General features: G+C 47.9%; 1 protein-coding gene across 1 annotated transcript in view; it reads right to left on the reverse strand.

Moving 5' to 3' along the window:
- The window catches only part of CDH23 (cadherin related 23), a 909735-nt gene that overhangs the window by 232556 nt on the left and 661982 nt on the right, over positions 1 to 15197 (reverse strand). Inside the window, exon 32 of the mRNA XM_063435341.1 lies at positions 4330 to 4431. Within this exon, the coding sequence (XP_063291411.1) occupies positions 4330 to 4431 (102 nt within the window). The remainder of the gene's footprint in view (positions 1 to 4329; positions 4432 to 15197) is intronic.

Consider the following 15197-nt stretch of genomic DNA (forward strand, 5'->3'; position numbering starts at 1 on the left):
GTGAGAAACCCAGGTTCTGTGTTTTGATGGATGTAAAACTAGAACGGAATTCCCTCACTCATTTATAAATTCAAATATTCCAAAACCTTGCAAAGGATATAACTATGTTACTTTTGGTTTTCCCAGAACAGCCATGCTGACGGGAGAAGCTGTACTGCTGAAAACTGCGTGCCGTTAGAAATTGGAATGGTCATACTCAAACTAAACTATAATTAAAAGTACTAATGGAGTTACTTCCCTGGAGTACAGATTGGAGAGGCAACGTTTCTTGTCCAGTATAACCAGAGCTGCTATCCCCTTACATTCATGTTATATAACCGCATTCTAGAAATTTGTAGAAGAGTATAGCACTCAATCTGAAGCTTCAGTTGGTGCACACCACCAGAGATGGCAAGAGTCTCCAACCAATATTTAGAAACTCCAATGGTATAGGCACACGACAGCTTGTTGATATCCAAGCAGCTTTATTAGTTCATGAGAGAAACAGTGACCACATTTTGGTCTCACTATGAGAAAGGTCTTTCTTTTTCTTAAGAAAGGTCTTGTTTTTCTCTTGAACCAGTAAAGCTGCTTGGATATTAAGAAGCACTTGTGTGCCTGTAACATTTGAATGTCTACATATAATCGCATTCTGACATCAATACTACATTTGTAGTTTCTTTCCTTTTTAAGTTTGAGGCATCATTTTGAACCTTTTCTACAAACCCCAGGTCACCAGGGCAACTAGCAATCTCACCCTGGGATTTCTCAGCCCATTCCTGTGGTGGCAGACCGGCATTCGGTCCGGCGGTAAGGCATGCAGCCGGGCGGCGAGGGAGCTGTAATCTTCCAGCTTTGCTCCCTCACAGATACCGAGAAACCAGAATGTCACTCCGGCCTCGGCATTACTAAACAGTATCTTGACACACTCCAGCTCTTCCAAAGGTAGTAAAGCTGGGTATAATAAAATGGAATTAAAACAAATAACCTGTGAGAGAGTGTGTGTGTATCTGTCAGTGTATGTGTGTGTGTCAGCGTGTGTATATTTAGGTGACCCACCCACCTCCAATCACATGGGAAAGGTGTTTTCACTCACTTTTTTCCCCACCATCTCACCGTTACTGGCCCTGCCACCATGGTGGAGATAATCAAGTTTCATGATCCCATAAGATAGCATTGGGAGGCTTTTACACCTGTGGTACTCAGCATCTTCTCAGAGATTCAATGAGTCAATTAATCTCTATGTGGAAGCAGCACTGAGATAGGAAGCGATTTAGTGGCTGTCTGAATGACTACCACTAGACGTGTTACTAGGCAGCAATGAAAAGAGATTGTGTGCATGTCAATATGTGTGTGTATGTGTCAGAGTGTACCTATGTGCCGGTGTGTGTTTCAATGTGTGTATCTGTGTCCGTTTGTTTGTGCCAGTACGTGTGTGTGTGTTGGGGGTGGGAGGGGGGAGCGCGTGGTGGAGGGGGCAGTATCTTGTAAAGCCACCTCCCTGAAATGCAAATGGCTAATGCAGAGGTACATGGCCAGTGGCGTACATACCAGGGTCGCAGGGGTCGCGGCTGCGACCGGGCCCGGCCCACCAAGGGGCCCGGCCGCCCCTGCGACCCGGTATGTACCCACAGGGCCAGCCTCTTCTGCTGGGGGGCCCAGGAGCTGGCCACCTCCGGGCCCCCCGAGGCTGGCCCTGCTGTCACCCGGCTGGCGGGCGCGCGAGGGAGCACTGTCCCCTGAGTGCTCCCTCTTCAGCTCCCTCGCGCACCGCACTGAAACCGGAGCCGGAAGATGACGTCATCTTCCGGCTCCGGTATCAGTACGCGGCGCGCGAGGGAGCTGAAGAGGGAGCACTCAGGGGACAGTGCTCCCTCGCGCGCCCGCCAGCCGGGTGACAGCAGGGCCAGCAACACCACTGGACCCCAGGGAATCCCCCCAGCTCTCACACAGGTAAGGAGGCTGGGGGGATTACATTAAAAAAAAAACAGAAAAAACGTGTGTGTGTGTTTAGTGAGTGTGTTAGTGAGTGTGTGTGAGTGTGTGTTAGTGAGTGTGTTAGTGTTAGTGAGTGTGTTAGTGAGTGTTAGTGAGAGTGTTAGTGAGAGTGTTAGTGAGAGTGTTAGTGAGTGTGTTAGTGAGTGTGTTAATGTTAGTGAGAGTGTGAGTGTGTTAATGTGAGTGTGTTAGTGTTAGTGAGTGTGTTAGTGTTAGTTTGTGTTAGTGTGTGTGTGTGTTAGTGAGAGAGTGTGTTAGTGAGTGTGTTAGTGTGAGTGTGTTAGTGTTAGTGTGAGTGTGTTAGTGTGAGTGTGTTAGTGTGAGTGATTGTGTTAGTGATTGTGTTAGTGAGTGTGTTAGTGAGTGTGTTAGTGAGTGTGTTAGTGAGTGTGTTAGTGAGTGTGTTAGTGTGTGTTAGTGTTAGTTTGTGTGTGTTAGTGAGTGAGTGTGAGTGTGTGTTAGTGAGTGTGTTAGTGAGTGTGTTAGTGTGAGTGATTGTGTTAGTGAGTGTGTTAGTTTTAGAGTGTGTTAGTGTTAGTGTGTGTGTCTGTTACTGAGTATGTTTGTGTGTGTCTGTCACTGAGTGTGTGTCTGTCAGTAAATGTGTGCGTCTGTTCATGAGAGTGTGTGTGTGTCTAAAGCACTTACCTTTCTCCAGCGCCGGGCTCCCTTGGCGCTGGCGATCTCTCCGTCCCGATCCGCCTCTCAGCTCCGAATGCACATGCGTGGCAAGAGCCACGCGCGCATTCAAACCGCCCATATAGGAAAGCATTACTCAATGCTTTCCTATGGACTTTCAGCGTCTTCTCACTGTGATTTTCACAGTGAGAATCGCAGAAAATCCTCTAGCGGCTGTCAATGAGACAGCCACTAGAGATGGATTAACCCTCAGTGAAACATAGCAGTTTCTCTGAAACTGCTATGTTTTCAGCTGCAGGATTAAAACTAGAGACCTGGCACCCAGAGCACTTCATTGAGCTGATTTGTTCTGGGTGTCTGTAGTGGTCCTTTAAGTGTATGTGTTTATGCATGCACTGGCGTACATACCGCGGTCGCACGGGTCGCACGGGTCGCAGCCCTGCGACCAGGTGCCCGCCCGCCATGTGTTGCGGCCCCAGCCCGCGCAGAGTAAGCGCGGGGGGGGGGGGGGGGGCACAGATCACTTTTCGCACCGGGGCCCCATGGGTTGTGTGTACGCCACTGTACATGGCTTTTGAAAATTGGACATTGTCGCTTTAAGTGTCAGGTTTTCACATGATTTTGACATCATAGTCTATGTCATGGAGAGGAAAACCTTCGGCACTCCAGATGTGGTGGACTACTTCTCCCACAATGCTCTTGCAGCCATGATGTTAGCAAAGCATCAGGGGACATGTAGTCTACAACATCTAAAGGTTGCTTACCTCTGGTCTAGGCCTTTAAAAGGAAGTCTCTCATTTTGCTCTTTGCAATTTTGTTGTCCTTACTGTGAAGTTTGTCTGGCTTATAAAAATAATATGAACTTACATTTATCTATATTCTGTTCTTTGTTTCCCTATGTGTGTGTGTATGGTGCTGTGTGTGTGAAGGGTGGGGGGCCGGCCCTGCTATGGTTGATTAATACATCTTTTTATCCCGTGCCTATACTTACCTGTATGCAACCTCATTGGTTCTGACAGTGTCCCAACAAATCACTAGCAACCAAATTGGGGCATTAAAACTGTGGCTATCAGGTTGGGAACCATTGACCTAAAGGAAGTGGCCACCACAACCACATTTGATTTTCCATATTGACCGCTGCATCTATGGCATTCTACAACTATATACAACTCCCTCACGCATCGTTTATTCACCATAAAGGGACACTATAGTCACCGAAACAACTTTAGCTTAATGAAGCCGTTTTGGTGTATAGATCATGCCCCTGCAATACTCTTCCATTTAGGAGTTAAGCTTGTTTTTTACATATTTTACATTATTAATTCCAAATATCTTATTTCCACATTTAATTCATTCCTTTGGCTCAAGATGTGGTTCTCCAGCATTGGTCTATACTTAATGCTGGGAGACCTTCTATGCACCATAACTTATAGATTTAAACCCACATTGTAATAGCCCGGTCATACATGATGAGGTTTCTTCTCTCCCATTATTTTCTCAACCTTGAGCCCATTGAGTCTTTTCACTTCTATCTTCTCCCGAATTTGCTGTTTTGGCAATCTACCTCTTCAAAAGTCTTTTTTTTTTGCCCATGACATATTCCCTGCTTCCTTCAAACATACCCTCATCATAACGCTCATAAAAATGGTACAACTGCCTTAAAAATGACTGAGTTTTTATCGATGGTGTGAAATGTTTGCCGCATGAACTCACCACAGCAGAATCTCTCTTGGGTCCGCCATCGTCTGCCATAACAGTTAAAATATACTGGTCACCTTTTTCCCGGTCTACTAAACCTTTCACTGTTATTACACCCTGTTGGACAAAAGAAAAAAAAAACATATTCATATATATTTAGGAATTAAGTAAATACATCTCCCCAAACATTCTGCATTCTTCAGCTAGTGGCACAAACCTTAGTGCCCAGGATGGGAGTATCGAGGATATATACTGGTATGTTTGGGGAGTATTACCTCATATGGTTATTCAATACAGTCAGAATCTTTGGATACATTTAATGCTAAAGCAGACAAACTGGACGCAGAGCTGATCAATTGTCTATTTTGGCTTTCTGTTTGAAATTCACTCTGAATTTACTTTGATTTCCTAAACATTCTACCTTCAGTGAATAGTCACTGTGTCAAACCGGGCCGAAATGGGAAGAAAATTCGTCCCAGGCATTTTCTAATTACTGCGACCCACTGAAAAGGGGGCAGGGCCGTATAGGGTGTGTTTTGACATCACCAATGACAAGCACGCCCTATCACAAAGTGAGCATGTTGGTTCAATGCTCTTCCAGGGCAGACCATGCGCAGAGGTCTAGCATGAGAAAAAGGCCCTGTATTTGTTCTGCACAGCGCAAGCAAATTTAATAACATGCCTGCGCTGTGTTTGCTTTTAACTTGTCTCTAGTGTTTCCATAAGTGGGATACCAGGAGATAAAAATGCCAGGAAAGAGAATTGTGCTGTGTGGGTAAGGGTGTGGTGTGTGTGTGAGGGGTGCTGTGTGGGAGTGATGGATGCTATGTGTGTGTGAGGAAGCTGTGAGGGTGCTGTGAGTCTCAGGGGTGCAGTATGTGTGTGTGTGTGTGTATGTGAGTGAGCGTGCTGTGAGTGCCAGGGGTGCAGTGTGTATGTGCGAGGGTGCTGTGAGTGTCAGGGGTGCTGTGTGTGTGTGTGTGTGTGTGTGAGGGTGCTGGTGTGTGAATATGATGTTTGGAGGGCTTGTGTGTTTGGGGGAGGGCAGATTATTATCAATGTATATTAATAAAAAAATAAACAAGCAAGCTGTCAGGCCTTAAGCCTCCCGATGTCTCCTTATACTTCCGGGTTTGACGGAGCTTAGCCACACCCCCATTGCCGCGGTCTGCTATTTAATGCGACCGCACCAGCTGATAGACGCTGGATTATTGAAACGCGTACCGCGCCAAACTCACCGGCTCACATACCTCGCTGAGACGACCACTCGCTACTAGACCGGACTGGAGGAATATTCAAGTCCCCAACATCTCTCTTCATCACAGAGAACTACCAGCACTCTCGGCAACCATTCACTGAAGCAACCGCCTCTGAGGAGAGTTGGGGACACAATCCCTCTACTTCTAGAAGTTAAGTAACTTACAGTCTCTGAGTTAGGAGCTAACAATTCTAAAGCTTTATTTCAACTTACTAAAGTCTGCTATCAAGTTATCCAGCAGGCCTGCTACAGCTTTCCTCAAATCAAGTATTATTCAAGTTCAGCTGTACCTGTCTTGCTACAGATAATCTTATTTCTTCATACTAAAGTCTGCTATCAAGTTGTCCAGCAATCCTGTTACAGCTTCCCTCAGATCAAGTATTATTCAAGTTCAGCTGTACCTGTCTTGCTACAGATAATCTTATTTCTTCTTACTAAAGTCTGCTATCAAGTTCTCCAGCAAGCCTGCTACAGCTTTCCTCAAATCAAGTATTATTCAAGTTCAGCTGTACCTGTCTTGCTACAGATAATCTTATTTCTTCTTACTAAAGTCTGCTATCAAGTTGTCCAGCAATCCTGCTACAGCATCCCTCAAAACAAGTACTAGTTTTGCTGCACCAGTCTTGCTACTGATAATTCTAATGAATATAATCTTATAATTTGAACTGTTAACAAGAATAACGGACTCTAATGAATTCTGAACCTTGTCAATGCTAAATGAAACAAACCGTTTATTATTTAAAGAAACAGTAACTGTAATTCTGGAACTGAAGTCTCAGTTCCATCTAAGTGTCTTAATAAAAGATCAAAGTCCTAAGAAATCTGCAGTTGTGTTCCACATCATTTACTGTGAACGTGACACAAGCATTAATTATATCCCCCCCTCCACTTCTTACCTTGAGCCTGGGAGGGGGTACCGTGCTGCCATTACTGGTGTTGCTAGTGGTGAGTGAGGAGCCTGGTGAGGAACCTGGTGGAGCTGCAGGATAGAGCTCACCGTTTCTCACCGGTCGCCACATCACACTGACTGTGGGCCGGTGAGTGATATCTTTGATCTTCCCACCGGCCCTTCATGAAGAGAGTGGGGCCGGCGCTCGGATAGCCCTGCATGGACCAGCCAGGGAGATCCTGTGATCTCCCCTGACGGCCTATGCTCATGGACATTGCGGCCCACTGTGCATTTTTTCCTGTGTGCCCGATGGCCAGTCCGGGCCTGTTGTCAAATCTCTCACATCCATCAGCAGTCCTTGCTTTGGTCTGGTATAGCTAAATAAATCAAGTTGGTTGGAAGTTGTAACAACATCATATAACCATCCCTCGATTCATTGCAGCACCCAGTGCAGAGGGAGCACTGATAGTGGATTGTGTCAGGTCAAGTATAAGCACACGGTCGTCTTGTGAGACATCATGTTCTCCCCATTCAGCTCTATTAGTATTATTATTATTATTATTATTATTGCTATGTATATAGCGCCAACCTATTCCACATTAAAGGGGGAAATTTAAAAGAGACACGATAGTCACCAGAACAACTACAGCTTAATGGTGAGTATTTTTGCAGTAAGCTCTGTTTTCAGAAAAAAGGCAGTGTTTACATTACAGCATAGGGACACCACCAGTGGCCACTCCTGAGATGACTACTAGAGGTGCTTCCTAGGGCAGTGCTGCACAGTGTGCCATACGGACATTCCGTATTTCCACCCTGTGCATGGAGATACTGAACTTTCCTCACAGAAATGCATTGATTCAATGTATCTCTACAAGGAGGTGCTGATTGGCCAGAGTGGCATTTGGCTTCACCTCCTGACCCACATTCTTGGCTGAGATCATCAGAATTGACAATCTCAGCCAATCCAATGCTTTAGATTGGCTGGTATCATCACTTCTGATGAGGTCAGCCAAGGAGACAGATCAGGGGCAGATTCACCACCAGGAGACTGGAATAAATGTAAGATTTTACTATATTAGGGGTGCCGGGGGGGGGGGGGGGGTGGGGGGGGGGGGGCTAGATGGTAGTTTTAACATTATTTAACACAGTTTGTGTTCCTGACCCTATAGTGTTCCTTTAGCAATAAATGAGACAATTACAAAATGATACAGGAACAATAGGTAGATGAGGACCCTGCTCAAATGAGCTTACAGTCTATATGTCAAAAGTAAAATATCTACTACCTTTATAGAGCAAAGTGTATTTGGGATGACCTTTCCAAGTAGTCATATTTGTTTTAATAGAGAAAGACATGAAAGCCCTAGACTAAAAGTAGCTCTAGATGTCATCATCAACCCTATCTCTAAAAATAACAACACACGACATTTAAAAAACCTAAAAGTGGAAATTCCTGCACCATTTATTTCAACGTAAGCATTATATTATCGACACCAGTACATCACTTGCTCACCAACAGACTTTTTAAGAAACGAAAACAAAAAGTACCGATTCGGCTAAAGCATTTCTGCAAACTAGAGTGATATTCTAACACTTTTAATAGTGTTTGAAAAAGTGAAAATGTTGTGCAAATAATTAATTGAATTCACATATAATTCACTATATTTAATACTAGAGATGAGGAATTCCCTCGCTGTCCCCCAACGACCCTTAAACACATTACAGATAGCCTACACCTCCCACATTATACAAAGCCAACACACATTAAACACAACCAACAAATCCCCCACACATTACACACAGCCTAAGAACACCACGCACATTACACAGAATAAAAAAAAAAACACACAGACATTACAGTTCACACATTAAACACATCACACTATGAGGACGGACAGATGAAGAGATGCTCTAGTTAGGGGCTACAGTATGTCTAAATTAAATTATTTTGAGTAAAAGTAACTTTTAAAACATTTACACACCCCTAACTACCTTATTTTAGATGCTTATTTCACTTTCACAGCAACAGGTCTGTTGCCCCATGTAACAAAAGCACAGCTTAGTGGAGAGGGGCCTTGAGAGGGCTAGGAGGCAGGCCCTGGAGGAAGGTATGTGGGGATTGGTGGGTTAGGAAACTAGGGGCTTAACTTGCCTAACTCGCTTAGTTTGTGTGCACCTTGTGTGTCCACGGATTGGGCCTGGATCTTTTCTTCTTTTTCTGCAGGATGGATGAGGTGGAGAGGCTGCTGGAGGGCATCCGGAAGGTGGCGAGAGATCGTGAGGCCGAGTGGACGGCAGCTGCCAGGGCTACCCACAGAGGACCAGGAAGCCCCCACGTCGTCCAGGGGCTCACAACTGGGCCGTGCCCAGGCTCAGGCTCAGACTGGGTAGTTACAAATGTGGCCGCGATGTAGGATGCAGACGCAGTGACCAAGCGCAGTTGAGACTCCATCTCCCAGCGTGGCAACGGAACCTTGGCAGCCCCGCTGCCCACGTGTCTGACAGTGCTGCCCCATGCGGCAGCATCCACGGGTGAGACCCCTGGAATGCAGCAGGTGATGGGAATCAGCAGCATGGCAGCCGGGCCAGCCCCAGGGCCACATGGAAGAGGCCATCCAAGTCTCCACACCAGGCAAGTGACAGGGCAGAGGGTCATTCTGCAGGCCCCTTAGGCGGGGAGGAGTGGCAGAAGAGCATCCTGGAGCCCTTGGTCAAGGGGACAGGGTACATGGTTTGCCAGCTTCTAAAGTGGATCCCTCCAGAGGAAAGGGTGCTGCTAGACCTGTGAGGGGCACCCCCTCCAAGCATAGCGGTTTCTGGGTCAATTTATGGTCATGCAAGATGGACGGCTGGTGGTACCATGGCAATGGGTGCGTAGTCCCCTAGGGCTAGCCGTCAGGGCATACAGGTCCCGGAGTATCAGGTCCCCTCATGGTTCACAGAGTTATAATTCTTCCTGCACTGAGGGTAGCTCGGCTGAGGGTCGTTTGGTGAGTTCCAGGCAGACACAGCATGGCAAGTCGCCCAAGGAAGATGGCAGGAGTCGTAGCCCTCAGGGGAAGGGTCGGCGGGCCCCTCAGGCTTCCAGGATAAGGAGGAGTGAAGGTGCTTGGTGGGAGGCCATGGCCGTCGCTCCTGGGCTTGGGATGGGGTTGCTAGGGAACAGTGCACCCTACCCAGGAATTCTCATTACAGGTCTCAAAGCCGTTCTGGGCATTCTTTGCATCGGGTGGGCTCCCTGGTTCGCATGCAGTGGATGGATGTTTTGCATCCGTGACCAGATGGATTTCCTGGAGCAGGATCTTCGCAAACGGGGGGGCTTAGCCAGTGAGTCCGAGGCTGCACTACACTCTGAAACGTTACTGAACACATTGCAGGCCTTGCTTAACACTTTGGTGGCAGGAGGCAATCAAGGGGCTAACGTAGGTCGAGTTTAGGTACCCAGGGCGTGTGTCACATCGGCTGTGCTGCGCGGAGTAGGTCAGGGGTGAACTCTGCTCCACCGGCACTGTCAACGGATGTCGGGGGCGATAGGGAAGAATTGCCTGGGGGCATCCTGGACGCGGCTAGGCAACATGCGTATGTTTCTTTTGCGGGGCCGTTGGAGGTGCATTTAAAAGAGGAAGTGAAGGAGAAATTGTGGAAGGGTGAGTTGTGAAATATGCTTGTTTCTTCATGTGACATGTCATGATTCCCTTTTATTCCAGAAGTTTGGTCCTTAAAGGACCACTCTAGGCACCCAGACCTCTTCAGCTTAATGAGGTGGTCTGGGTGCCAGGTCCTTCTAGGGTTAACCCATTTTTTCATAAACATAGCAGTTTCAGAGAAACTGCTATGTTTATGAATGGGTTAAGCCTTCCCCCTATGTCCTCTAGTGGCTGTCTCACTGACAGCCGCTAGAGGCGCTTGCGTGATTCTCACTGTGAAAATCACAGTGAGAGCACGCAAGCGTCCATAGGAAAGCATTATGAATGCTTTCCTATGTGACCGGCTGAATGCGCACGCAGCTCTTGCCGCGCGTGCGCATTCAGCCGACGGGGAGGATCGGAGGAGGAGAGCAGGAGGAGATCTCTCCACCCAGCGCTGGAAAAAGGTAAGATTTAACCCCTTTCCCCTTTCCAGAGCCGGGCGGGAGGGGGTCCCTGAGGGTGGGGGCACCCTCAGGGCACTCTAGTGCCAGGAAAACGAGTATGCTTTCCTGGCACTAGAGTGGTCCTTTAAGGGGTTAAGCAAGCAGCCGGCGCAAGGTGGCAGTCCACCTCGTCAGCTGCCTTTCATTAATGTATATGCTGGCTCTTCAATGAAGGTCAGTACAAGTGGGGGTTGGCATGTCGTTTTCAAGCAAGAGTGCTCAGGTTGTGGGAGCGCCCATGGAATTAACAGGTGTTTTAAGCAAGGGAAGGCTGAAGGCGAAACCCACTGAAGTTAGACGCGATGGTGCTGTGGCTAAAGTGATATGGTAAGAGGGCTGATGCAGAGCTGTTGCAGGTGGGTTTTAAATCAGGTTTCTGCATTCTCTTTTGGGACAGGGGTGGTTTGCAGGGTTTTTGTGAATGTGCAGTCGGTATTGGAGTTTCTGGAGGTGTTGCGGGAGAAGTTGGGTGAGGAGGTGCAGTTGGGCAGGATAGCAGGTCCTTTTGCGGAACCTCGGTTGGTCAATTTGCAGATGTCTCCATTTAGGGTGATCCGAAAACGGAACCCGGTAAGTTTTGCCTTATACAACATCTATCCTTCACCATGGGGTTGACGGTGAACCACAAAATCAATAGAGGCCTGTACTCGGTCTGTTTCTTTGAGGGGGCATAATTTGTTGATTTAGGTTTTGCTGTGGGCACTAATTGGATTACTTTATGTGTGGATCCAGTGGATTCCTCAGTCTTTCTTTACATGTTGAGAACCAATGAATGTGTGGCGGGGCAGTTTGGGGTTCCGCTCGTCACAGGTAAGATGGAGTGTCTCAGTTTTTGAGCATGGAAATTTACTCAGACAGGGGAGTTTTGGCTGCCCCGGGATAAGCTGGTGGGGTTGTGGGGCATGGTGTTTGAGGTATATCAGGCTAGGAAGGTTTCACTCCTTGAAAAACTCAACTTTGCTTGCAGGGTGATCCCCATGGGACGGATCTTTAGCAGGAGCATGTCTGGGGCTACAGCAGGCAGCGCACCATTTTATCAGGATGTCTATGCCCATGAGGGTGGGTCTGGAGGTGTGAGATGCGTTTTTGAGGGATTTTAACGGTACGGTACTCTTTCAGAAGGAGGGGGTTTTGGATCTCAAATTCTTTAAAGATGCCTCGGGCAGCGTGGGCTTTTGTCGTATTTTGTACAGCAAAACTCTTTCTGTGTCATGCTTTTGTAAAACACTGGTAAGTTGATTGTTGAATGCAACAAAGGGAGTCATCGAATTTTATGATATTCTAGTTTTAATGCCAGGTTTATAACAGGACACTTTTGTGTTATTATGCATATAACATTTTGCATTGAAACAGTGCTATTTATCAGTTCATTAAGAAGCAATGGAAAAGCTCCAATCGCTTGATTGTGTGCTTACAACACCAGAACAGAGTCTTCCTAATGCAAAGCTTCTAATTAGTCAATCATAAAGTCTGTGGCAGGGGATGATGGGTATTGCAAAAATTGCTACCACGCCTTACCCACACTCCCTCGCTAGTCTAGCTGCAGGCGTAAGGGCGGATGCTCACATGACAACCAGGGGCAGGCCGCAACCTTTAACCCAACTTGCCTCATGTCTCCCTGCTAACACAGATGTAAGAGAGACTTAACAAGCTGTAGAACTGTGGGCATGGCTATACACACAGTACTGGCAACTACAGACTCTCAGCTTTAAAGGGACAATGTAGGCACCCAGACCACTTAAGTTCATTGAAGTGGTCTGGGTACAGACTCCTATCACCCTTAACCCTAGAGTGGTAATTATTGCAGTGTTTATAAACTGCAATAATTACGAGCTAGGGTTAAGTCCTCCTCTAGTGGGTGGATAGACTACTTTTGGTCGTCTAAATGACACTGGACGTCCTTGCGCTATGCTTGAGGACTTTCAGCATCACCGTAATCCCAATAGGAAAGTATTCAATAATGCTTTCTGTGGCGGAACCCACCTCGCAACTGGACATTGGAGGGGCCTGGCTGCCTGCCTCTTACCTGCTGACTATGGCCCCTGGAAAATTGGTACACTTAAAGATTTATATTTGGGCATATTGTACTGTATATTGCTGCTACTGGCCCTTTTAACAGCATCTATGGACACATTGGGACTTTTGGGACTACTGTCCCTTTAAGACTGTGAAGCATGTTCTAGTGTGCTGCCTGTAATATTGTATATGTATTCATGTGTTAAGTTTAGCCTGGGTGATATGTATGCAGCATTCACTGATTGTTCGGTAGAATCACTCCATTCATTATATTGAGTGAAACTACCGAACAACCAGACCACCCAGGAATAAGTGTGCCTCCAATTACAGTTTGCAACAATGTTGCAAACGGGTAATTGGCAATCAGTGTAATGTAGTCTTTGTCCTCTGGGTGGCCGCCATTCGGGAAACAAACACGTGGCGGCGGCCATCTTAAACTACCGAACAGCGGTGTTTTGCCGTCGAGTGTCTGGAACTAAAATCGGACACTTGACTAGGCAAACACCGCTGAGACCTCCATACTTCCAGAAATTCGTATGGAAACTACCGAATGACCCGCCGTTCGGTAGAAAGAACCCCATAAACAAGGGAATTCATTCAAACCCTCTCCAGGCTCTATAACACAGGCAATTCGCCTGTTTTCATTCCCTTGTTTGTGACCGACCGCAGGGCCAAAATGCATGGAACTGTTTTCGGATACTTTACCCATGCGGTCGGTCAAATCTTTGGAACCCCATATCTCACGAACCATTCATCCGAATTACTTGAATTTTGGATATGTTGTCCCCCTGAATAAGGGCTATCCAGCGATGCTGGATTTAAAGGTGTACCCCCGGGTTTTGGGGTACATCCAGAACTTGGCTGAAAAAGTGTACCGGATAATTGAGTTTAATGTTATCTGAGGGGAGGGGATGTGTGGGCTGAACCATGTATGTGATTGGTTATTTTATGCCTCCCCCTGGGTGTGGCCTGTATGTGGATTAGTGTAATAAAAGCCAGGCTGGATGAGCCAGTCCAGAGTTCCTGTTTTACCCTCAAAGTGATGTGTCGTCTCATTATTGGGGGGAAGGATTTATTGAGTGCTGTTCCAGTTGACTGCTAGGAGTACAAGCCTATTCGTATGGTTCCTATTCAATGGTCTACAGCATTCATACGCTTGGGAGAATTTAAAAGGTTTCTCGGATTCGGTGATTGTGGTGTCTGCCAGAGTGCTTGGAGTCCTCAGGAAGCACTAGGAGCATCCATTAACGGAGGTACTCAGTCGGGGTGCCAGGTGATCCGTTACATTGGTGGCAGCGGTGGGATGGCGTCCTAGTGTGAGGTAAAGCAGCTCAGAGACACTGTTTGGATTTACAAATTGAGGGCAACGCTAGCAGTCGTGCAGCGCCCCTGGGAGCAGACAAGTATGGAAGGTTCTGGCTCTGGAGATGATTGGCTGGCCGAGGTGAGGCAGCGAGTGGCCGAGTATGGGGATGATATACCCATGGAGACACGCCGGGTGATCTGGAACCAGGTCATGGCTGAGCGAAACACAAGGCTGGACCGAGAATTCCGGTTGGCGAAAGAGAGGAAGTATGCTCAGCAGCAGGAGCGTTACAGCAGCCGAGTAGAGGCTGCATCCGAGGAGGTTAGCCGTCTTTCCCTGAGGCGGCGGGAGGAACCCGAAGTGGGGGTCCTCATAGACTGGTCCTGTGAGGAACCACAACAGGCAGGTAGAGATGGGACCAAGGTCTCTCCACCGGGATGCTGGGCAACCGGCCCAGATCCCCAGCAGCAGCCAGAGTTGCCAGGTGGGGAAGCAGGTGGCCCTTACTCACAAATGTTGAGGGGCCTCACGGATTGGTCCTGGGAAGACCCACAGATGGCAGGTGGAGATGGGACTGCGGTCTCTCTACCGGCCCTACAGGGATGCTGGGCAGTCGGCCCAGATCCCCAGCGGCAGTGTGAAGTGCAGGGAGAGGAGACCAGCGTCCTCCCTCCCCAGCGGCAGGCTGAGTTACAAGGGGCAGAGGTAGTTGGTCCTACCCCCCAGCAGCAGCGTGATTTTTTGGGAATAGAGAGCCCAGTCTCCGTTCCCCAGCAGCAGGACACTGAATTGGGAGGAGAGACAGTCGGTCTCCCTCCACAAAGACTGAAAGTAGGCATGGGAGAGGAGATTGTTACCTCCTCTCCCCAGCGGCAGATCATCAATGGGCAGAGTGTTCTAATGGGAGAGGAGCTGGTTACCACCTCTCCCCAGCGGCAGCTTAATGTACCAGGGGGAGACTGTAAGCCCCACACCAGCACAGATGGGACCGTGGTCTCTGTGCCCAAGTTACAGGGAGCTGAAGGGGCCGTCCTCCCTCCCCAGTGGCAGTGTGATTTGTTGGGAATTGGGAGCCCAGTCTCCATTCCCCGGCAGCAGAGTGTCCAGCAGGGAAGAGAGAGCCCAGTCTCCTTTCCCCAGCAGCAGGACACTGTATTGGGAGTAGAGACAGTCGGTCTCCCTCCACAGAGTATAGAAGTATGTAGGGGAGAGGAGCTTGCTACCACCTCTCCCCAGCGGCGGATCAGTAAAGTGCAGGGAGAGGAGAGCAGCGTCCTCCCTCCCC

This window comes from Pelobates fuscus, chromosome 10 (genome assembly GCF_036172605.1).
Source record: "Pelobates fuscus isolate aPelFus1 chromosome 10, aPelFus1.pri, whole genome shotgun sequence".
Lineage (NCBI taxonomy): Eukaryota > Metazoa > Chordata > Amphibia > Anura > Pelobatidae > Pelobates > Pelobates fuscus.